The sequence below is a fragment of the Giraffa tippelskirchi genome, chromosome 6, assembly GCF_054371585.1.
Source record: "Giraffa tippelskirchi isolate mGirTip1 chromosome 6, T2T-mGirTip1v1.2.pri, whole genome shotgun sequence".
NCBI lineage: Eukaryota > Metazoa > Chordata > Mammalia > Artiodactyla > Giraffidae > Giraffa > Giraffa tippelskirchi.
The window spans coordinates 93,254,335-93,276,526 of NC_137280.1; the positions used below are offsets into that span (position 1 = coordinate 93,254,335).

The 22,192-nt window shown below is 51.0% G+C and overlaps 1 protein-coding gene across 1 annotated transcript in view; it reads left to right on the forward strand.

Annotated features, from left to right (window-relative positions):
* The window catches only part of CERS4 (ceramide synthase 4), a 34,373-nt gene extending 12,523 nt beyond the window's left edge, over window positions 1-21,850 (forward strand). The window contains exons 2-11 of the mRNA XM_081499236.1: window positions 13,150-13,323; window positions 16,255-16,372; window positions 17,206-17,324; window positions 17,424-17,481; window positions 18,107-18,157; window positions 18,511-18,603; window positions 18,814-18,942; window positions 19,259-19,365; window positions 20,984-21,140; window positions 21,354-21,850. Coding sequence (XP_081355362.1) covers window positions 13,151-13,323; window positions 16,255-16,372; window positions 17,206-17,324; window positions 17,424-17,481; window positions 18,107-18,157; window positions 18,511-18,603; window positions 18,814-18,942; window positions 19,259-19,365; window positions 20,984-21,140; window positions 21,354-21,530 — 1,182 coding nt within the window. The 5' untranslated portion in view covers window position 13,150 and the 3' untranslated portion in view covers window positions 21,531-21,850. The remainder of the gene's footprint in view (window positions 1-13,149; window positions 13,324-16,254; window positions 16,373-17,205; window positions 17,325-17,423; window positions 17,482-18,106; window positions 18,158-18,510; window positions 18,604-18,813; window positions 18,943-19,258; window positions 19,366-20,983; window positions 21,141-21,353) is intronic.
* Window positions 21,851-22,192: the final 342 nt, after the last annotated feature.

Sequence of the window (22,192 nt, forward strand, 5' to 3'; positions counted from 1 at the left end):
TAAGTATAGAAATGTTTGTAATACAACTGAGGAACTGAATTTTAGATTTTAATTTTAATTAATTAAAAGTTAAATGAGCACCTGTGGCTAATGGATACCATATAGGATGTGATAACACCAAAGCTTCAAGGTACAACAGTTTTTTAGCATATAGTCCAGAGTTTATCATTATTATCTCTGAGAGGGCTGGTCTGATGCAGTTAACTCCACTGTTATAAATACCAAAGACAGAACTCTTTTGGTGGTTTTCCATTACATGAATTACATATCAGTCCATTAGCGTCTCTGTATTTTGCTTTCATTTTTTCAACTCAGTGATCCTACCAAGTCCATGAGCATAGCTTTTCCTCCTCTCTTCATCCTAATTTGAAAATTTTCTTAACTAAAAATTATTTTAATTGTAGTAAACCACATATAGCAAAAAAACTATCATCTGGACCATTTTATACAATATTCACATTGTCATGTAACCCATCTCCATGACTGTTTCATTTTCCAAACAGAAACTGTTCCCACTGAACACTTAACTCCCCATCCAGCTACTCTAGCCCCTGGCGCCCATCATTCTACTTCCTGTCTCTATAAATCTGACTCCTCTAAGGACCTCCTATAAGTAGAATCAGATAGTATCTGTCTTTCTGAGATTGGCTTATTTCACTGGACATCATGCCCTCCAGGTTAGTCTGTACCTATCTTCCTCCTCCTTTTAAATGCTTATGTAATATTTCGTAGTATGGACTCCTGAATTTCTGATGGAATTTCTGATCCCCAGCATTGGACATCAAGGTTGCTTCCAGTTCTCACTGGAAGGGAGAGAGGCAGGAACTCCAAGGGACACAAGAAAATTTGGGGAGTGATGGATATGTGTGTGTGTTCTTTGCTATCCCATGGACTATAGCCCACCAGGCTCCTCTGGCTATGAAAATTTCCAGGCAGTCGTACTAGAGTGGGTTGCCATTTCCTCCTCCAGGGAATCTTCCTGACCCAGGGATCAAACCGGCAGCTTCTGCATTGACAGGCAGATTTTTTCCCACTAAGCCACCTGGGAAGCCTATAGTGATGGATATCTTGATCGAGGTGATGAGTTCCATCAGCCAGTACATACGTCAAATGCATTGAATCACACACTTTCAGCATGCATAGTTTTTGCATGTTACTCAATAAAGTCATGTTTTTGGTTTTTTAAAAAATTTTTCGCTGTGTCACATGGCATGTGGGATCTTAGTTCCCCGACCAGGGATCAAACCCATGCTCTCTACAATGGAAGCGCAGATCTGGACCTCCAAGGAAGTCCCAGAGTTGTGTGTTTTTGTTTTTAACTAATTGCCTGAGCAGAAGATGCATAGGAGATGCAGGTTCAATCCCTGGGTCAGGAAGATTCCCTGGAAAAGGAAATGGCAACCTGCTCCAGTATTCTTGCCTGGGAAATCCCATGGACAGAGGAGCCTGGAGGGCTACAGTCTATGGGGTCACAAAGAGTCAGACACGACTGAGCACACACTCAGCAAGCACTCCCCTTACAAGCCCGTCAGTTTGCTCCTGTGCAGGTAACAGTCAGATCCTGCTGCCCCACCCCCCTTGCCCCTGGGGCTGGATCTGCTCAGTTGCCCACTAAAACTTCCGGAGACCTGATCTCTCTTCCCTTGGTCCTTCTTGAAACTACCCTAGCCAACTCCCCAACACACCCCTACACTGGGTGATGCTGGGGACCCCACAGGTCTCTTCCTGGTCTGACCCTCACTCTCTGGTGGGAAAGCTCAGCTCTCTAAGCTCCGTGGGGCCAGGCAGGGCTGAACAGAAGCTTTGAAGAAAGGCCCTGGTGGGGTGGGTGGGACTGGGGAGGGAGCTCTGCTTCCTTAGGGTGGGAAGGATAGAGAAGGCCTCTTAAGTAGGGAATTTAATCTGACCCAGGTCTTAAAGACTAGTACAGATGAGCCCAGTGAAGGGGGTGCAGGCGCTTCAGGAAAAAGGCACCACCTGTGTAAAGACTTCGCTGCCACTGGGCGGTGCCCTTGAGGGCTCTAGCACCTGGGACATTCCAGGGGCTGTAGGAGGGAGGGAACAGATTCCAGGAGGGTGGACGTTCCACAGTCAGCCCTCAGGCATCTGCAGATCAACCTTCATAGCCCTCACTGATGGTTGCTTTATTAGGGGGAGGGGGCGGTGGTAGGGGGTTGTGTTGCCAAGGGGTGATTCTGAGAAGGTGCAGCCAGGGAACCTGGAGAAGCAGGCTGTGGTGATGAGGGGTGGCCAATGGGCTGAGGATTCCAGGGGACATGGGCTAAGACTCTATGCTTCCAATGCAAGGGACCAGGGTTCCATCCCTGGTCCAGGAAAATCCCACTTGCCACGGGGCAACTAAGCCCATGTGCTGCAACTACTGAAGCCTGCACACTGCAACAGAGACTCAGCACAGCCAAAAGTAGGTAAAGAAATAAATAATTGTAAACATGTTTTTTTTAAAAAAAAAAAAAAACAGTTCAAGTGGGATGACAGGACTGAAGCAACAAAATTGGGTAAGGAGATGGAATAATATGATGGCTTCTTTGGTAGTGATCTGAGAAGAATTCTCTAAGGAGGTAACAGTGAACCAAGATGTGAGTGATGAGACAGAGATACACAGTGGTTGCCTGGGAGAACAGCATGTGCAAAGGTCCTGAGGCAGGAATGAGCTTTATGAGTTGGTCATAGCACATGTAAAGGTCCTGAGATGGGAGTGAGCTTGGTGAGTTTTGGACACAGCACATGCAGGCCCTGGAGGAGGAATTTGATTGGTGAATTGGAAGCCCACCAAGCAGCCATTGCAGTGAATTGAGTTGGGGGAGGGGGTGTACCAACAGGGCCAGAGCATGGGGGAGAGAGGCAGAGCCCTGGACTTGGGGCCCCCCCTTAGGGTCCTTGAAGGTGGTATCTCCTGGCCTGGCTACATCTCTGGTCATGAACACCCCACAGGGACCCTGCTCAGAGAGGCCAGAGTGGAGGAGCCGGGGCTGGGTGCAGGGGTGGCTGTGGTTATCTACAAATAACCCCCTCTTAGCCCATCACGTGCTCCCTGCCCGGGCCTCTAGCCGAAGGAGTCAGGTGACCCCAAGCAAGCTAGGCTGTGGGGGCAGTGAGTGAGTATGTGTGTGTGTCTGTTCTTCTCTGCACAGCCCAGACAAGCCCTGCATTTCCAGCTAGATTTAAAATAAAACGTGTGTGCACAGCTCTGCTCTGCTGGGTGGTGCCAGGGCTTTTGGGGAGGGGGAGTTTAGGGGTGCTCTGCTCATCCTCCCCCTCCCTGTGTCAGCACAAAGCCCTGATCAGTCTCTTCCACTTGCCGCACCACCACCACCCCCCACCCCCCCAGTCTGGGGATATTTTTAGGCACTAAGAAGGATTATCAGAGTCTGGCTCCCAGGTGGCAGGGGCAGGGCTGGGAGTGGAGCCAAACTGCCTTTGAGAAGCAGTCCAGGCTGGGAGAACAGCTTGGGGAGGAGAGGGAGGAACTCGAGGGTGGGAGGGGGGATGAGGATGAAACCTCAGGCTGGTTAGGCCTGACCAGCTGCCCGCTTGGTGTTTCTCCAGATGACCCCTCAGCATCCTGAGCTGATTCATTGGCTACAACTTTAAGGGAAGGCTGCAGAGGCGGGCGGGGGAGGAGCATGGATAGAAGGATGTCCCTGGGAGAACCACTCAGGACCTGCAGAGATCAGTGCCCTCCTTCCCAGACTGCTTCCCCCACCCAGCTGCTAACAGTAACTACATTTTTACTTAGAGCTCACTCCACCCCAGGCATCATTCCCAACCCCTCCCCCACGTGGAGGGGCATTGTTATTCCCATTTTACAGATGAGGAAACTGAAACACAAGTGGTGAGGTCAATGACAGGTAAATTGGAGGAATCAAATCCATTGCAAGACCAGCGTGGAGCACTTACAAGCCACCCAGCTTCCTGAACCTGTACAGTGGTGCAGCAAAGCAGAAGATCTGGCCGTACCCATTTTTCAGATGGGGCACTTGAGTCCCAGAGAGGCAGAGGGTCCACAGGGAACAAGCCGAGGAACTGGAGTCCAAAGGAGAAAAAATGAAAGTTGAGGAGGAGTACCACCCTGAGCCTTGCTCCCACCTGCCCCTTTAGAGGAGGGCATTTGTTGGAGGAGGGAGTGGAAAAGAAGTTTGAGCCTTGAGGACCATTGATGCCTGTTACAGCCAGACCTGAGCCCCTTCTGCATGTCAGACACTTCCCGTGTGTTCCACATGCAGGGTCACTGGCCTGCTTGACCACAAAGCAAGGAGGTGGGCGACTTCTCAGAGTTCAGTGTCTCTTCTTTATCAAGAGAGTGAAGGGGGTGAGTGAACAGACAGACACAATTTGGAGAAAGGGTTTTTCCAGTAGTCACGTATGGATGTGAGAATTGAACCATAAAGAAAGCTGAGCACCAAAGAATTGATGCTTTTGAACTGTGGTGGTGAAGACTCTTGAGAGTCGCATAAACCACAAGGAGATCAAACCAGTCAATCCTCAAGGAAATCAATCCTGAATATTCATTGGAAGGACTGATGCTGAAGCTGAAGCTCCAATACTTTGGCCACCTGATGTGAAGAACTGACTCATTGGAAAAGACTTGGACTCTGGAAAAGATTGAAGGCAGGAGGAGAAGGGGACGACAGAAGATGAGATGATTGGATGGCATCACCAACTCAATGGACATGAGTTTGAGCAAGCTCTGGGAAATGGTGATGGACAGGGAAGCCTAGCGTGCTGCAGTCCGTGGGGTCACGGAAAATTAGACATGACTGAGCAACTGAACTAACTGACTGAGGAGGTCCAAGGCTGAATCTTCTGCAGCCCCCCTTTGGAAGGCTCTGAGATTTGGAAAGTGCATTTCTGTTCCCCCTTCTGACTTGGGGACCAGACAAGGCTATGCCTGCTTCAGCTGAGAGGACTAGGCTTTGAGGTTGGTCATGCTTCCTTCCTTCTCCAACCCCCCTCTAAAAAAGGGCTGTCTGGCCAGCTTCCAACATCACAGTGAATGAGGCAGGGCTGGCAGAGGGTGCTTTAACTGGATCTGAGGTGGAGACAACTGAGAGGTGCCTCCAGGAGGAAGTGGCAACTGCACCAGGTTTTGAAGGATATGTAGGAGTTTGCCAGACAGACAGGAGAGGTACGTTAGCCCTGTGAGGGCTGAGACCTTACCAGTTCTCGTCACCATTTTGTGTTCTCATTACTCAGCATGGGGCAATAAATATTAGATGGTCATTCTAGGCAGAGGACAGCATTCATAAAAGCTAGGGTGTGTGCTGGGAGCAGAGTGTATCAAGCAGTGAAAGTGGGCTTTGAGCTGGGGACATGGGCAGAGGCCTGGGATTATGGGATGCCATTGCTATTGTGCATTTTCACTTGTCCCCAAAGCTCATTGTGACATGCAAGCACCATGGGTGCAGGGGACTCAGATCTTGAATGGGGCAAGAACATATGGCCGGGGGCCTGGACTTCTGAGTTCTGGCTCCAGCTCTAGCTGGCTGTGGACCTTCCCAGGCTGCCCAGCCCACTTACCTCTGTACTGAGGGGTGTTCAGATAGGTGGGAGGGCCCTTGAGAAGGCTATAGATACCCTGTCGTGAATGTAACTCTTGCTGGGAAGTTGTGTGGGGTGGGGCCAGAAATTCCAGGCTGGGCATGTGCACTCATGCCCCTATGGGTGCATGGGATCAAGCCAAATTTTCCTGTTAGTGAATGTTTTTGCGTTTTTTTAAACCATTTTTAAAAATTGAAGTATAGTTAATTTACAATGTTGTGTTAGTTTCAGGTGTATAGGACAGTGATTCAGTTGAGATATATATATATATATATATATGGTTAGTTGCTCAGTCATGTCTGACTCTTTGCAACTCTATGGACTATAGTCCTCCAGGCTCCTCTGTCCATGGGATTCTCCAGGCAGGAATACTGGAGTGGGTTGCCATGCCTTCCTCTGGGGGATCTTCCAACCCAGGGTCAAACCCAGTCTCCCGCATTGCTGGCAGATCCTTTACCATCTGAGCCACCAAGGAAACCCAAGAATACTGGAGTGGGTATCCTATCCCTTCTCCAGGGCGATCTTCCAGACCCAGGAATCGAACTGGGGTCTCCTGCATTGCAGACGGATTCTTTACCAGCTGAGCTACCCAGGAAGCAATATATATATATATATATATATATATATATATAAATACTTTTTCAAAATTCCTTAAATTCTTATGTGTGTATATATATATTATTTTTTAGATTCTTTTCCATTCTATGTTATTATAAGATATTGAATACAATTCCTTGTGGTATACAACTGATCCTTCTTGTTTGTCAATTTCATATTTGTGTGTTTAGTTGCTCAGTCATGTCAGACTCTTTGCGACCTCATGGACTGTAGCCCACTAGGCTCCTCTGCCCATGGGATCCTCCAGGCAAGAATGCTGGAATGGGTAGCCATTACCTTCTCCAGGGCATCTTTCTGATCCAGAGATCAAACCCGGTCTCCTGCATTGCAGGTGGATTCTTTACTGTCTGAGCCACCAGGGGAGTAGTGTTATATGTTATATGTTAATCACAAACTCCTAATTTATCTTTTTTTAAAGACATCAACCACTTGGGCAGAAGTCCCTCCATCCTCCTACCCATCTGTCTGTTCTGTCTGGGTCTCCTGAACCTTGTGAGTCTAAACTAACCACTGTCGCACACTTGTCTTAAGGAAAATTACACAATAGGAGAGCTGTGAGTTTACTTTTTATTCAGTCTTTATATGTGAGCTCAGTCGTGTCTGACTCTTTGCAACCTCATGGACTGTAGCCCGCCAGGCTCCTCTGTCCAAGGGATTTTCCAGGAATAGGGGTGTAGGTTGCCATTGCCTCCTCGAGGGGATCGTCCCAACCCAGGGATCAAACCCGTGTCTCTTGTGTCTCCTGCATTGCCAAGGGGTTTCTTTACCACTGCGCCACCTCAGGGTCTTCACTGAGGACAATAGCTCTGGAAACAGCCACTTGGTAGCTCTGAGTAAACAGCTCCAAAGAGGTAGGGGAGGAGCCAGAATATACATGAATTTGGGGGGGCAGTCCAGCACACACCTTGGGAAAATATGACTGCTTGACACGAAGAATAGATAAGATAATCATTTTCATGCTTTTCTGTGTTTGGGAAGATGCAAGAATCTGAGGTCATTGAAATTCTTCTGGCTATGAGTCTGAACTATCCAGGGACCCTTTTTATCCAAAGCACAGAATGCCTCATCCTGTTTTTCTTCTATCCTGAATTCCCCTGTGGGTGCACTGCCTGTAGGTTGCAATTTAACCCCTCGTGTAACTGGATGGTAAGCAGCACTCTTTGTTCCCTTTTTTTGACACTTTGCCCATCTGTCAGGCTGGGCCCTCTTGGTGTCCCTCCCACGCCAGAGTATCCAGCGGTGGTGGCTACTCTTCATCACTTCACTGATGCCTGAACTCGAATGCCCTCTACCATGGTCTTTGGGCTGATTCCTCACGTACGCTTCCTCCCTGGGGGATTTCATCCATTACCTGCCCCAAACCCGGAGGAGCTCCAGCCTAATCCGTGGCCTCAGGAACATCCAAGGCACGCCCCTCCCCCTTGTCACCAAACCCAACTCCTGCCCCCAAAATCCACTGTCCACTGAAAAAAAATGCACAACCTAAAAGCTGAGAATTATGTTTTACCCTGTGGACATTCTTAGGACTTCAAGCCCAGAGATAGCCTCTCAGATAGCTCTGAGGAAGTGCTCTGAAGAGATGAGGGAGGGATCAGAATATATAGGAGTGTTTGCAACAAAGACCAGGTAGTCGGAACTTCAAAAGATTACTGTTAGTTAAAACCAGGGCTTCCCTGCTGGTCTAGTGGTTTAAGAATCCACCTGCCAATGCAAGGAACATGAGTTCAACCCCTGATCCGGGGAGATTGCATGTGCCAGAGGGCAACTGGGCCGGTGCCCCACAATGACTGAAGCCCATGCTCCACAGCAAGAGAAGCCAAAACAATGGGTCCTAGATTTTTTCAAGGCAGATGTTTTAATCTGCACAGAGGAGGGGCGCACAGCATGAAAGCACAGCTCAGTGTATTTTCTCAACCAGAATACCACATGCATCAAGAGACAGAACATTCCAACCCCCAGCAATCTCTCTTGGCCCCTCTGATCCCTGCCTGCTCCTAAGAGTAACCCCTCTTACCTGGCAATGTGAGGGGGGAGAAATAATTCCCCCCTTAATGACATCTGCATCCTAATCCCAGAACCTGGCGGCTACATGCTACCCCATGTGGCAAAGGGAAACTGCGCTTGCAAGTAGAATTAAGGTTTCTAGTTGGTGGATCTTGGGGGGGGCGGGGAATGTAGTAGCTTCTCCTGGATTATTATTATAGGTGGGCCCCTATTCTGGCCTCCAAAGCCACTTCCTGTCTGGGAATCCACCCCCTCCCCTTGCCATCTCACCTAAAATAAAACTGAGGGCCACAAAACTCCCAGACTTCACAAGATCGAGTGTAAAATGGTACAGCCTCTCCAGAATGCAGTTTGGTAGTGGCTCATCAAGGAAAATAAGCAGTAAAAGTAAAAAAGTGAAAGTGTTAGTCACTCTGTCATGTCCAAAACTTTGCGACCTCATGGATTCAGGCAAGAATACTGGAGTGGGTTGCCATTCACTTTTCCGGGGGATCCTCCTGACCCAGGGATCAAATCCGAGTCTCCTGCATTGCAGGCAAATTCTTTACTGCCTGAACCACTAGGGAGGCCCAAGTATGACCTGGTAATTCCACTCCTCCGGACAGACCCAGGAGACAGGGAGACGTCTATTCACACAAGACTGGGACATGAATGTTCTGAACAGTTTTGCTCATAACTACCCAAAACTGAATGCATCTCAGATGCCCATCAACAAGTGAATGATAAGACTTGCTTGGTGGTCCAGTAGTTGATTCGATCCCTGGTCTGGGAGGATCCCACATACTTTGGAGCAACTAAGTCCATGGGCCACAACTACTGAAGCCCACGTGCCCCAGAGCCCGTGCCCCTCAACAAGAGAAGCCACTGCAATAAGAAGCCTGCATACTGCAGTTAGAAAGTAGCCCCTGGTCGCCACAACTAGAGAAAAACCCGTATGCAGCAACAAAGACCCAGTGCAGCCAAAAAACTAAATAAATAAAACAAATACATTTAATATATTAATAGTAAGTAAAAGTTTAAAAAAATAAATGAATGGCAACCAATTGTGGTATATTCATTTAGTGGGGCTTCCCTGGTAGCTCAGATGGTAAAGAATCTGCCTGCAATGTGGGAGACCTGGATTTGATCCCTGGGTTGAGAAGATCCCCTGGAGAAGGGAACTGCAACCCACTCCAGTATTCTTGCCTGGAGAATTCCATGGATTGAAGAGCCTGACAGGCTAACAGTCCATGGGGTCACAAAGAGTCAGACACGAGTGAGCAACTTCCACTGTTCATTTAGTGCCAACAGTTTGAGAATTGAAGCTACTGAACTTGCAACAACAGAGGTGAATCTTGAAAATATTACACAAGTGAAAGAAGCTCGACACAAAGATGGGGTTTGTGATTCCATTTATATGAAGCTTTGGAACAGACAAAAGTAATCTCCAATGGAAAAAAAAAAAAACAAACTGGAGCAGAGGTTACCTTTGGACGGTGGGGATGGAAGTTGACTGAGAAGGGGCTGAGAGAAAGAGAGCCTGATGGAGGGACGGGAATGTTTGTGGCTGGAGGTTGGTTTACATAGGTGCGTGTATTGGTCAAAACTCAGCAATTCTGCACTTAATGTTGATGCATTGTGCTCTAGTAAATTTTAGCTTCAAAGAAAAAAACACATTAAGTCAATACTGAACTCTAGTTAATGATCTACATGCTGAAATATTTAAGGGTGTTGTGACTTGATGTCAGCTACTTTTTAAAACAAATTTATTGAAGTATGGCACTAGTGGTAGTGGCAAAGAATCCGCCTGCCAGTGCAGGAGATGCAAGAAACTTGGGTTCAATCCCTGAACTGGGAAGATCCCCTGGAGGAGGAAATGGCAACCCACTCCAATATTCTTGACTAGAAAATTCCATGGGCAGGGGAGCCTACAGTCCACGTGGTCTCAAAGACTCGGACACACCAGGGTGACAGCACACATGGTTGATTTACAGTGTTGTGTTAGTTTCAGGTATACAGCACAGTGAGTCAGTTATACACTATATATATGTGCGTATATATATATATTCTTTTTTAGATTCTTTTCCATTACAGGTTATTACAAGAAATTGAGTAGAGTTCCCTGTGCTATTCAGTAGGTTGGTTATCAGTTTTATATATAGTAGTAAGTATATTTTAACCCCAAACTCCTAATTTATTCATCCCCCTAAGCTGCTTATTTTGTGGTTTTCTGTTTGCTTTTAATGCAAACTACTTTATTATTAATAGTATACCAATTTTATACTAATATCACAGGATTTTACAATTTAACAAATAGTTATAAAAGTACATTTAGAAAAGAAATGTCAAAGAATTAAAAGGTAAGATAAAAAGACAGCAAATCAAGACATGGTAATGGTGTAAAGATGGAAATATAGACAAGTGCAACAGAAGAGAAAATTCCATAAATAGATTTCTAAATATAATAACTTTTTAAAAGCTAAAACACTTACTAAAACAAGATATGAAAGATGAGTTACTAAGTGGTACTTAAAGAACAAATTGAGAGAAAAATTCTGATTCCCAGCTTTGTCCCAGCCAAATAAACTCTAGCTAAAGTCTTAAATACACACATATGTGTATGTGCGTATATAAAATCACATTGTAGAAATTGTAGTGATAAAAATAGAATATGTATTAAATTGGAGGGTAAATCACAATCTCTGAAGCAGCAGATCAAATCTTGAGAATAAGTCTTTTTTAAAAAATCATGTTATTTAATCTTGAAAGAAGTAAGGTGTTAGTCGCTCAGTCATGTCCAACTCTCTGCGACCCCATGGACCCCATAGCCCGCCAGGTTGCTCTGTTCATGGGATTTCTCAGGCAAGAATGTGGAGTGGGTTGCCATTTCCTCCTCCAGGAGATCTTCCCAGCTCAGAGATGGAACCCAAGTTTCTTGCATCTTCTGCATTGGTAGGTGGATTCCTTACCACTAGCGCCATAGTCTGAACCTGGGTCTCCTTCATTCCAGCCAGATTCTTTTAACATCTGAGCCACCAGGGAATGTTGTCTTAAGATTAAAACAACATTAAGAGAAGCTGATTCTTTTGTTGGTTCTCTGCTGTCATAGACTTTGGGGTGATAAAAGTTCTCCTGGGCTGAGCAAGAAGCAACGCTGTGGTCCCCCAGATGTTTTTTGAAGTCCACCCAGCAATGCACTGGTGGGTGGCTAGAGGGATGGATGGGTGCATGGGCAGATGGGTTATAAAGCAACAGAGCAAAACACGAATGGTAAAGTCTAGTGGTGGGTACATAGACATTCACTGTAAATTTGACTTTTCTGTAAGATGTTGGAGGAAATCATCTGATTCCTCCCCACAGTCCACAGACCCTGCCTGACCTGCCCCCACCCCCTCTCTGCCCTCACCTCCTCCCACTCTCTCCCCTTGCTCACTCTGCTCCAGCCACAAAGGAATCCTTACTGGTCCTCCCATGCTCAGTGTTGCTCAGTCCTGCCTCAGGGCCTTTGCACCTGCCACTCTGGAAAGTCCCTCCCAGCCCCCCTCCCACCACCACTACCCACTTCTGTACATACCTAAAGCCTTCCTCATCTCTAGGTCTCAGCTCAGATGGGGTTTCCTTAGAGACCTTCCATGATAAATCACATCACCCTGTTTCTACCAGGCCCCATCGCGATGTGTTGTCTCATTTATATATGAATCTGTTTACTTGTGGGCTGGCTGCCTTCCTCTGCTGGGCTGTGAGCTTCATGGGGACATGAATGTGTCTGCTTTGTTCTCTGCTGTGTCTCCAACATCCAGCCTCAGGCTCTGGCATGTATAAGCCACTCAGAGAACATCTCATGGATGGATGAGTGGATGGGTGGGTGGATGAACAGATGATAGATGAATTGATGGATGGGTAGATGGCTGGATGCATAGATGTAAAGATGGGCAGGCACGTGGCTGGCTGGCTGAACAGATGAATAGGTGGGTGGAGGGATGGATGGATGAGTAGATGGACAGTGGATGGGTGGATGGATGAACAGACAGGTAGATAGACAGGTGGGTATGGATGTGTGGACAGGTGGATGGATGAATGGGATGATGGAGAAGTAGATGGGTGGATAGATAGGTGAATGGATGGATGGATGAACTCGTACATGTACAGGTGGGCAAGCAAATGATATGGCTGGATGGATGAATAGTTGAATAGGTGGACTGAACAGATGAGTAGATGGATGGGTGGATGGACGGACAGACAAATGAATGAACAGACTTTGCAAGTGGGGACCAGTATGGGGGTTGGGGCCCTTGTTTTAAATCTCAGGAACCAGAGAAGCTATTTGGGCTCCTCAGGACAGCTGGGCCCCACAGCAGCTCCCCAGCAGCTCTTGGTGGAAAGCTGGCCCACCTTGACCATTGTTCCATTATCTGGCAGCAAGCTTGGTCATACTGTAGGCACTCTTGCCCAGCCGTGGCCGGGAGAAAGTGAGTGAGACAGCTGACATTCACACCTCAAGGAGAGTCCATCCGTGGAAGGATGGCCAGAGAGGGAATTGTGGATTCCTTAAATCTTTGATCTTTGGGGTGTTTCAGAGGAACCTCCCCGCGATGACAAAAAACCTTCCCGGCTGCTTGAGAACTCAAGGTCATCACCCTAATCAGTCCCTCCCTTCTGACTGCCTTTCTCATGTCTGTAAAGTACAGCATAATAACGACCATCATGAGCTACATTTAAGGGTCAGTAGTCACCGGGCTAAGCACTTTGTGCGCCTTATGAAGCTAGGCTGCAAGGTGGTTATTGCTGTCCCTGTTTTACAAATGAACGTGAGATTCAGAGAGGTCAGGTCATTTGCCTGAGGACACACAGCCCAAGTCTATCCTTAACACTGGCTCTAATAAACTCCAGGTTGCCAGGGGCTGGGGGGAAGAGGGCAGGTTGCCCAGTCCTTCCACTCGACGTGTCCTGTGTGCCGAGCTGTCCATTCACAGGACCCTGTGTCCATAGGATGTGGTCCAGCCTGAACGACTGGCTGTGGTACGAGAGGGTCTGGCTTCCCCCCAACATCTCGTGGGCTCACCTGGAGGACCGCAATGGCCTGGTCTTCCCCCACCCCCGGGACACATTGATGGCTGTGCCCCTGGCGCTAGCCCTGGTGGTTGTTCGCTTCACCTTTGAGAGGTAAGTGATTGTGATGCCCACCCTGCACTCTCCCATCTGCAGGATCGCATACTCACGTGTCCCTGGAGGGAGCCTGGCTTTGAGTCAAAGTGCTCTTCTGGCTCCATCCTGCCCCCTACCCCAGCTGCCACCACCCATATTCTGACGGTCTCAGAGGCCTGGGACATTGGCTGCAGGTTTCTGGGAGTGCCAGCATCTCGGAAAACAAGTAGGGGCCATGGGGGAAGTGGATACTCTTGCTTTGCTGACCTGGGATGGGTCTGCAGAGGCCAGTTAGTAAGTGAAGGAACTCCCACCCACTCCCTCGTCCTTCCTTCCTGTATGGGTGCCTCTCCTCCCTCCCCAGCCCCCCACCCTCCCCACCACCACCCTTCCTTGCTCATTCCTTCCAACACCTTGCCTTTGATCTCCTTTGTAGCCAAAGGAAGGGCTACAGCCCCCACTTTGGGACCCCCCTCCACTCACCTCCTGCAGCCGGGCCCCTGACCCCTCTGAGTGTATGCCAAATGCCCAGGTTCTCGGTGCCCTCCTGGTTTCTCAGACCCATGGATTTTCAGTTATTTCTCATGCGATCCAGACACTGCCCCAGACTGCAGTTCTTCTTCTTTCCCTGGCCGTCCATCTCCTGGGTCCCTTCCCTCTGTCCCACGCTCTTCTACCTGACTTATGCTCTGGTCATAGCTCCCACATCTGCCTGGCCCCCACGGCCCACCCCCACATGGTTTGCCCCCCTCAAAGTTTCCCCTTCGGTGCCAGGGGCCCCTCCCGCTCTCCTTCCTGCATAGCTCACATGTGATTTCAGATTCCCCACCTTTTTCTAAAAACTATTTATGATCCTCACTGCAGGATGTGGTATCTTTAGTTCCAGCATGCAGGACCCTTTAGCTGTGGCATGTGGGATCTAGTCCCCTGACCAGGGGTTGAACCTGGGCCCCCTGCATTGGGAGCACGGAGTCTCAGCCACTGGACTGCCAAGGCAGTCCCAGGTCCCCAACTTTCTTTGCGACCCCCTGGCCTTTCTACACCTTGCCTGGCCCACTCACGAGCTTCCTGGAGTCAGGGCTCCCAGGACACAGGCTGGACATGGGGAACCCAGGGCCCATTCATTGACATATTTACCAGACACTCTTTGAGCTCTTACTCTGCCAACCCCTGCTTGAGCAGTTTGCATGTCTTAACTCAGCCCTCATGGCCACCCGGTAGAGTGGTACTGTTATTATCCCTGTTTTACAGAAGAGGAAATGGAGGCATAGAGAGTTCAAGTGACCTGCCTGAGGTCACACAGCAGGTAGGTCATCTAGGATCAAGGCTTTGCCTGAGGGATTCTGGGAGGCCCAATTCAGCCAGGCCTTGAAGGCTGGGTCTGTTTTCTCACCTATTTAGCCAATGGCTCCAGCTGAGATGGGCATGTTAACTCCTCCCAAAGATATCCCTTGCTTTTCTAAAGGGCTATGGAGTTGGAAGTAGCTTTTCTGGGGTCAAACACAGGCAGAGGTTTTCCCCATTAAGGGAAAGTATATCCTGGGTCTGCCTTTCACTTGCTGTGTCATCTGGGGTGGATCTCTGGCCTTTCTGAGCCTCAGTTTGCCTATCAGGACAATGGAGACAATAATAATAGGGTTAAGTGAGCCAGCACACAAGGTGGACTTAGACACATGCTTGGCAGATCGTAAGTTTTCAATAAACGGCAGTCGTGGGACCTCCCTAGTGGTCCAATGCTTAGGAGTCCACGGTTCAGCTGCAGAGGGCCAGGGTTCCATCCCTTGTTGGGGAACTAGGATCCAGCATGACCTGAGGCACAGCCAAAAAAAAAAAACCCATGGCAGTCATGTCCCATTCCTGCCTCCTCCCTCCCTGCCCCCTAGCATGAGTGAGTCTGGAATGAGTCCCTTGCTGAGCTGCCCTGAACCTGTTTCCCCCAGTGAAAGGTGGTATTGATATGGTAGACATGCAGTTTGATCCTGACCCTGGTCTTGGAGGCCCTCTTGTGGGCACTGTGGTGATTGCCTCACCAGGGTCCCAGCTTCTCCAAATGTCCACAAGGGAGGAGGGGACGCTGGGAGGGAGGAGGCCTGAGAAGGAGCAGACCTGCTCCTGCCTATGGGGGGGCCCAGCCAGGTGTGTGTGGGGGGCAGATCAGAACTCAGGCAGTGAGGGGATGCTCATCCCTGCTTTGGGATGGAGTGAAGGTGCCTGCTGTTCAATCACTAAGTCATATCCAACTCTGCCACCCCATGGACTGCAGCATGCCAGGCTTCCCTGTCCTTCACTATGTCCTGGAGTTTGCTTAGACTCATGTCCATTGAGTTGATGATGCCATCCACCCATCTCATCCTCTGCATCCCCCTTCTCCTTCTGCCTTCAAGCTTTCCCAGCATCAGGGTCTTTTCCATTGATTCAGCTCTTCACATCAGGCGGCCAAACTATTGGAGCTTCAGCTTCAGCATCAGTCCTTTCAATGAATATTCAGGATTGAATTCCTTTAGGATTGATTGGTTTGATCTCCTTGCAGTCCACGGGACTCTCAAGAGTCTTCTCCAGCACCATGATGCCAAAGCATCAATTCTTTGGTGCTCAGCCTTCTTTATAGTCCAGCTCTTACATCCAAAGGTGCCTGGGTACCACCAAAGTTGATCATCTCACATCCTGAAGATCAATCAAACTGCCTTTTTTTTTTTTTTTTAATTTTTGGCCTTACTCCGAGGCATGTAAGACCTTAGTACCCATACCAGAAATCGAACCTGTGCCCCCACCATTGGAAAGTGGAGTCCTAACCACTGGATCACCAAGGAAGCCCCCCAGCTGTCTTTCTTAGGTTGTGACCATTGCAACAGCCAGGCTACCCCCTGCAGGCTCCCAAACTGTGGCCTGGCCCCAATGACCCCCATTTCCCCACCTGGACTGTCAAGCTTTGTCTCCTCCTGCACCCAGATTCGTCGGCCTGCCCCTGAGCCGGTGGCTGGGCGTGCGGAACCAGACCAGGAGGCCAGCGAAGCCCAATGCCACACTAGAGAAGCACTTCCTAATGAAAGGGCGGAAACCCACGGAGGTGAGATCCCCGACCCTCTCCTCCATCCCCGACCCTCTCCTCCATCCCCATCGGCCTGCTTGGGTGCCCTGGGGTTAGCTCTGGAGGGGATGCAAGAAAACCCCCACCCCAAACCCCTTGAATCCCAAGGCCCATCAGCCTGTGAGCAGGACTGGGTTTTGGTTTTTATTCTTGCTTTTGGCTGCACTGGTTCTTTTGTTGCTATGCACAGGCTTTCTCTACTTGTGGTGAGTGGAGGGAGGGCTGCTCTCTAGTTTCAGTGTGCAGGCCTCTCATTGTTTTGGCTTCTCTTGCTGCAGAGCATGGGCTTTAGAGCACTCGGGCTTTTGGCACATAGGCCTAGTGGCCCTGAGGCATGTGGATTCTTCCACATGGACCAGGGATTGAACCTGTGTTCCCTGTGTTGGCAGATGGATTTTTAACTGGTAGACCACCAGGGAAGTCCCAAGGCTGGGTTTTTATAAGGCCTGTTCTGGGGGGCTCCACCCTACGGACTTCCCCATGGCTCAGCAGTAACAAATCCACCTGCCAATGCAGGAGACTTAGGTTCAATCCCTGGGTTTGGGAAGATTCCCTGGAGGAGGAAATGGCAACCCACTCCAGTATTCCTACCTGGAGAATCCCAAAAGAGTCAGACATGACTGAAGCGACTGAGTATGCACACACCGCCCTGTGAAACCCCCTATTCCCCTATCAACATAGGTAGACCACCCCACAGGTGAGGTTTAGGACCACAGTGCGGGGAGGGGGTATGCAGAGCTGGGTCCTGGCTGTCCTGGGACAGTGGCGGGAGGCTGCCTCTGTGACCCTGGCCCCCATCACCCGCTCCCCAGTCCCAGATGAACCTCCTGGCCACCCAGTGTGGCCTCACGCTGCGGCAGACTCAGTGCTGGTTCCGGAGACGCCGGAACCAGGACCGGCCCTGCCTGACCAAGAAGTTCTGTGAGGCCAGGTAAGCCCAGGGTGGGGCTGGTGAGGGGCTGTCTGGGGTGTGGTGAGGGGGGGTCTGCTCCTTTGGCAGCTGCTTCATGGGCTCCCTCCCCACCTGCAGCTGGAGGTTTGCCTTCTATCTGTGCTCCTTCATCAGTGGAACCATGGTTCTTTATCACGTGAGTGTACCTGATGGCTTACCTGCCGTGTATCCCAGAAGCGCCTACTATGTGCTGGGCCCAGATTGGATTGGGGAGGGGTGCATGAGGCTTGGGCAGAGGGGGAAGCATGCAAAGGCACAGAGAGGGTGGAAGGAACATGGCAAGGTTATGGTGAATGTTCACTTGATGGGTGGCCTGTTGAGGACCTACTGTGTGTCAGGGCTGGGGATTCTGAATAATAAGCCTCTGGTGTACAGTGAGAGGGCCTTCCAGGTGGCACCAATGATGAAGAACCTACTTGCCAATGCAGGACACATAAGAGATGCAGGTTCAATCCCTGGGTCGGGAAGATCCCCTGGAGGAGGGCATGGCAACCCACTCCATGGAGAATCCCATGGACAGAGGAGCCTGGCGGGTTACAGTCTATAGGGTCACAAAGGGTTAGACACAACTGAAGTGACTTAGCACACACACACTCATGCACACACCCTAGTGAGAGCAGAGCTGTAGTTGGCAGAAAACAGCCAGCCTGAGTGAGAGCAGCATGTTGAGAGCCAGGGAGCCTGGCAGGAGGACCCAGGCCTGGGCTGGGAGTTTTGGGTGCTAACCTTTGGACATCCTCAGACTCCCCCCGTCCCTGCAGGAGTCGTGGCTGTGGACGCCGGTCATGTGCTGGGAAAATTACCCACATCAGGTGTGTGCCAGGGGGGTGTTTGGAGGCTGGTGGGAAGATCAGCGTGGTCAGAGTTCCTATGGGGTCACAGGCAGGAGAGCCAAAGCTGGACATCCTACCATCATTCCCCTCTGAGTCCCACTCTATTTTTTGGCTCCCTGTGGAATGGAGAGGGGCCAGGAGTCAGGACACCCGGAGCAGGAAACCACAAAACCACTGCCCTTGGTTACCTCTACGGACAGGGAGCTCATGCCTTCCTCACTCATTGGGAATCATGTGTGGTGGGTTTGAGCAAATGGGGAGGGCCTTGCCCCATACCCCATGCCCTGTGGGAGCCTCCACTCCCCACAGCTTACCTTGCACCCCTGCCACAGCCCCTGAAGCCAGGCCTGTACCGCTGGTACCTCTTGGAGCTGAGTTTCTACGTCTCTCTGCTGATGACACTGCCCTTTGACACCAAGCGCAAGGTGAGGCCAGGCCAAGAGTCTGGCTGAGGAAGTGATGCCCTGGGATGATTATGACCCAGTTCCAGGTGGGGACAGGTGGCCTTATCCCACACTCCAAGAACCTTGGTGCCTCAGGGAGGTGGCATGGTATCCATCCTCCAAACAACCCCCCAGGAGGGCCTGCTCCAGCCACCCAGCGTCATCCCGGCTGTGACCCTCCCTCTCACACAGGACTTCAAGGAGCAGGTGATTCATCACTTCGTGACCATCATCCTGATCAGCTTTTCCTACAGCTTGAACCTGATGCGCATCGGCTCTCTGGTGCTGCTGCTGCATGACTCCTCCGATTACCTGCTAGAGGTGGGCTGGGCCCAGCCTGACCCCTTCCGGCTTCCACACTCCCCCTCCCCGCCTTCCCAGGTGCCCCTGGGGTTGAGGCCCCACCCCCTGTGACCCCCTATCTTCAGGGGGATGAGGCACCACTCCCTGTCAGTCTTCAGAGAGGTGAGGCCCCACCTCTGCAGATCACACTTTACCTTTCTAGGCAGTTTCTAGAGATCAGACCCTGCCCCAACTCACCTGGCCCAGCCCCGTGGGACTTTTTCCCTGGGAGGAGGCCCTGTCATTTCTTGGCCCTGCCCTTCCCACGTCTATTTCTCTCTGCTGCCCTCCCCAGGCCAGTAAATTGTTCAACTATACACACTGGCGGCGCCTGTGCGACACTCTGTTCATCATCTTCTCGCTGGTTTTCTTCTACACTCGCCTCGTGCTCTTCCCCACCCAGTGAGTCATCCCTTCCGCTGTGGGGGGTGGGGGGTGGAGAGTGGAGGGGAGAGGTGACTGAGATACGGGTCTGCCTCACCCTCAGTTCTTGGGTTCCCCAATCCAGAGAACTGGGGTTGTTGGCTGGGAGGCTTCTAGGAGGAGGCAGGGAAAGGGGTTTCCAACACAGGGCACAGCCTATGCAAAGGCCCAGAGGTAGGCAAACAGAGAACTGGGCTTAGTCATCATTGGCCCCAGGTGCCTGGAACACGGACTGGGAGACCGGGTCGGGTCCCAGCTTGGTCAAGTCTTTGCCTGGGAATTTGCTGAGCCTCCCACCTCCTCCCCTTTCACGCCAGCTGAGGGAACAGCGGGAGGGTCCTGTGGAGCTGACACTGGTGGATGGAGAAGTATAATAGGCAAACAAGTGGGCTACAGAATATGTGCAGCAGTGATTGTGCTAAAGAGAAGAAAAGTCAGGAAGGGCACAGGAACTGTGTGGAGAGTTGGAATTAAGGTGGTCGGAGAAGGCCTCAATGACAGCATTCATAGAGGCAGGACCATGTCCAGCATGTTGGAAGAACAGATAGAAGACCCCTGTGGTGGAAGCAGAGGGAGAAAGGGAGGAAGTGAAGGCAGAGAATGACGGGACCGAGTATGCAGAGCTTTGGGGAGAAGTTGGGCCTTTATCCCAAGTCAGGTGGGAGCCCTGAAGACTGGAGGGACCTGATGGGAGTTCTCACAGGCTCCCTCTGGTGGCTTCATGGGGAATAGCTGGTAAGAGGCAGGGGCAGAAGCTGGGGGCCAAGGCCCAGATGACAGCACTGATCCAGGTAGCCAATGATGGGGCAGGACCAGGGCAGGTGAGAGAAGTGTGTGGGCTCAAGGAGATGACTGGAGGGTTATGAGATGGGAATGGGCTCAGAGTTGCTGCTTGAGGAACAGGAGCTTAGCTGTGACTGTGCTGGCTTTAAGGGGCCGGCAACACCCCCAGTCACCACCACAGCCACTGAAAAGCAGAGGAAGCAGTGGACACTAGCCTGGGGTCCTGGGGAGAGGGGTAAATGTTCAGTGTTTTCATCCACGAGACTGGATGGGGTCACTGGAGACCAGGTGTTGACAGGCCCAATTCTGGGGTTGCAGGTCAGGGGACCCTGCAGAGGAGATGGAGAGGGAGCAGCCATGAAGTGGAGACCTGGGAGTGTGGGTCCCTGAAGGCTCAAGGGGAAAGAGGAGGTGGGAGGGCCAGCCGGGTGCCTGCTCTCTGATCAAGGCAGGTCACTGATAACGCTACAGCTGATCTGGATGGAGGTGGCAGTGGGGGAAACAACGGGGACCTGAGAAGGTGTGAAAGGACCACCCAGGAGAGCCACTGGGACACTAAGCTCCCCCTTGAGGTTCACGCTTATGGCTAGCCAGTCGGCCAGCTTGTCCAGTCTATGAATTTAATATAATCAGGTGAGGGGATTACTAAACTGCCAACTGAAGAGCACAGGCATTATTCTTTGGTGGGAGGAGGGTAATGGGGAGCCATAGAAGGTTCTAGAGCAGGGAAGGTCATGCAAGTTAGAGATTCCCAGGACTGGGGGCTACAGCAGCCAGTAAAGCCCTTCCTCTCCCTCCCGCCCACCCACCATAGGATCCTCTATACCACTTACTATGAGTCCATTGCCAAACTGGGCCCCTTCTTCGGCTACTACTTCTTGAACATACTTCTGGTGATTCTACAGCTGCTTCATGTGTTCTGGTCTTGCCTCATCCTTCGCATGATCTACAGCTTCATAAAGAAAGGCCAGGTAGGGAGTCTGGTGGTTAAGACTCCATGCTGCCAATGCAGGGGGTGCAGGTTCAATCTCTGGTCGGGTGAACTAAGATCCCCGGTGCAGTGCTCAGGGCCAAAAAAAAAAAAAAAAAAAACGTTAATTAACAAGACCAGGTAGGGCCGGGGTAGCAGCATGCCTCCCTGGGGCCCCAGCCAAGCCAGTCCCCTGCCTCCTCCTCTTCCCCAGATGGAGAAGGATGTTCGCAGTGACGTGGAGGAGTTAGACTCCAGCGATGGAGAGGCGGCCGAGGAGTGTCCTCAGATGAAGAATGGGGCGGTGCAGCGGCCTGGAGCAGCTCCCACTGACGGGCCTCGGAGCCGGGCAGCCGGTCGCATGGCCAACGGGCACACACCAGCCACGTAGCCGGCCAGAGGACTGGCCGCGAGGGGGCTGCCCCAGCACCAGGCAGCTCTAATTTGTTGGGCGGCTGGACTGGGGTATCTCGGGCAGTTTTTGTGGAGACAAGGGAGGGCCCCAGGTGGGGCTGATGATCAGTCTCCAGCCCCTTCCTTCAACCCACCCTCCCACCTTTTCTGAGCAACCAGCAGAGCTGGGGGAAGGGAGGAGGGGCGGCGGGCAGCTACAAGGAGGCTGCAGCCCGCCAGCGCCACCTGCAGGCTGCAGCCTGGCAAATGTGAAGAGCCCCGGGCTGAAAGGGGTCCAATAAACCTTGACAGGAACCAGCTTCTCTGCCTGAGAGCTTGTGTCCCCCTTACAGCTCCTCATCCATCCCCAGAGGCCCCAAGGTAGCCAGGACTTGGGTACCCCACCAACAGGACCCTCAATGCCACCCCAAGACACATGCTCACCCCTTGGGGACCCAGAGAGCAAGCAGTGTGTAGGGACCCCCTTGAGTGAGTCCCCAGCTCCCAGCCAGCGCCTGAGCCAAGCCATCTCCTCCCACACCAGGGCAGCCCTGCATTAGCTACTCACAGACCCTGAGTACAGATGAGCAGGTACTGAGCTCAGACAGGTGGAGTCCTTTGCCCAAGGTCACACAGGTCCAAGCAGATGGGCAGAGGGGA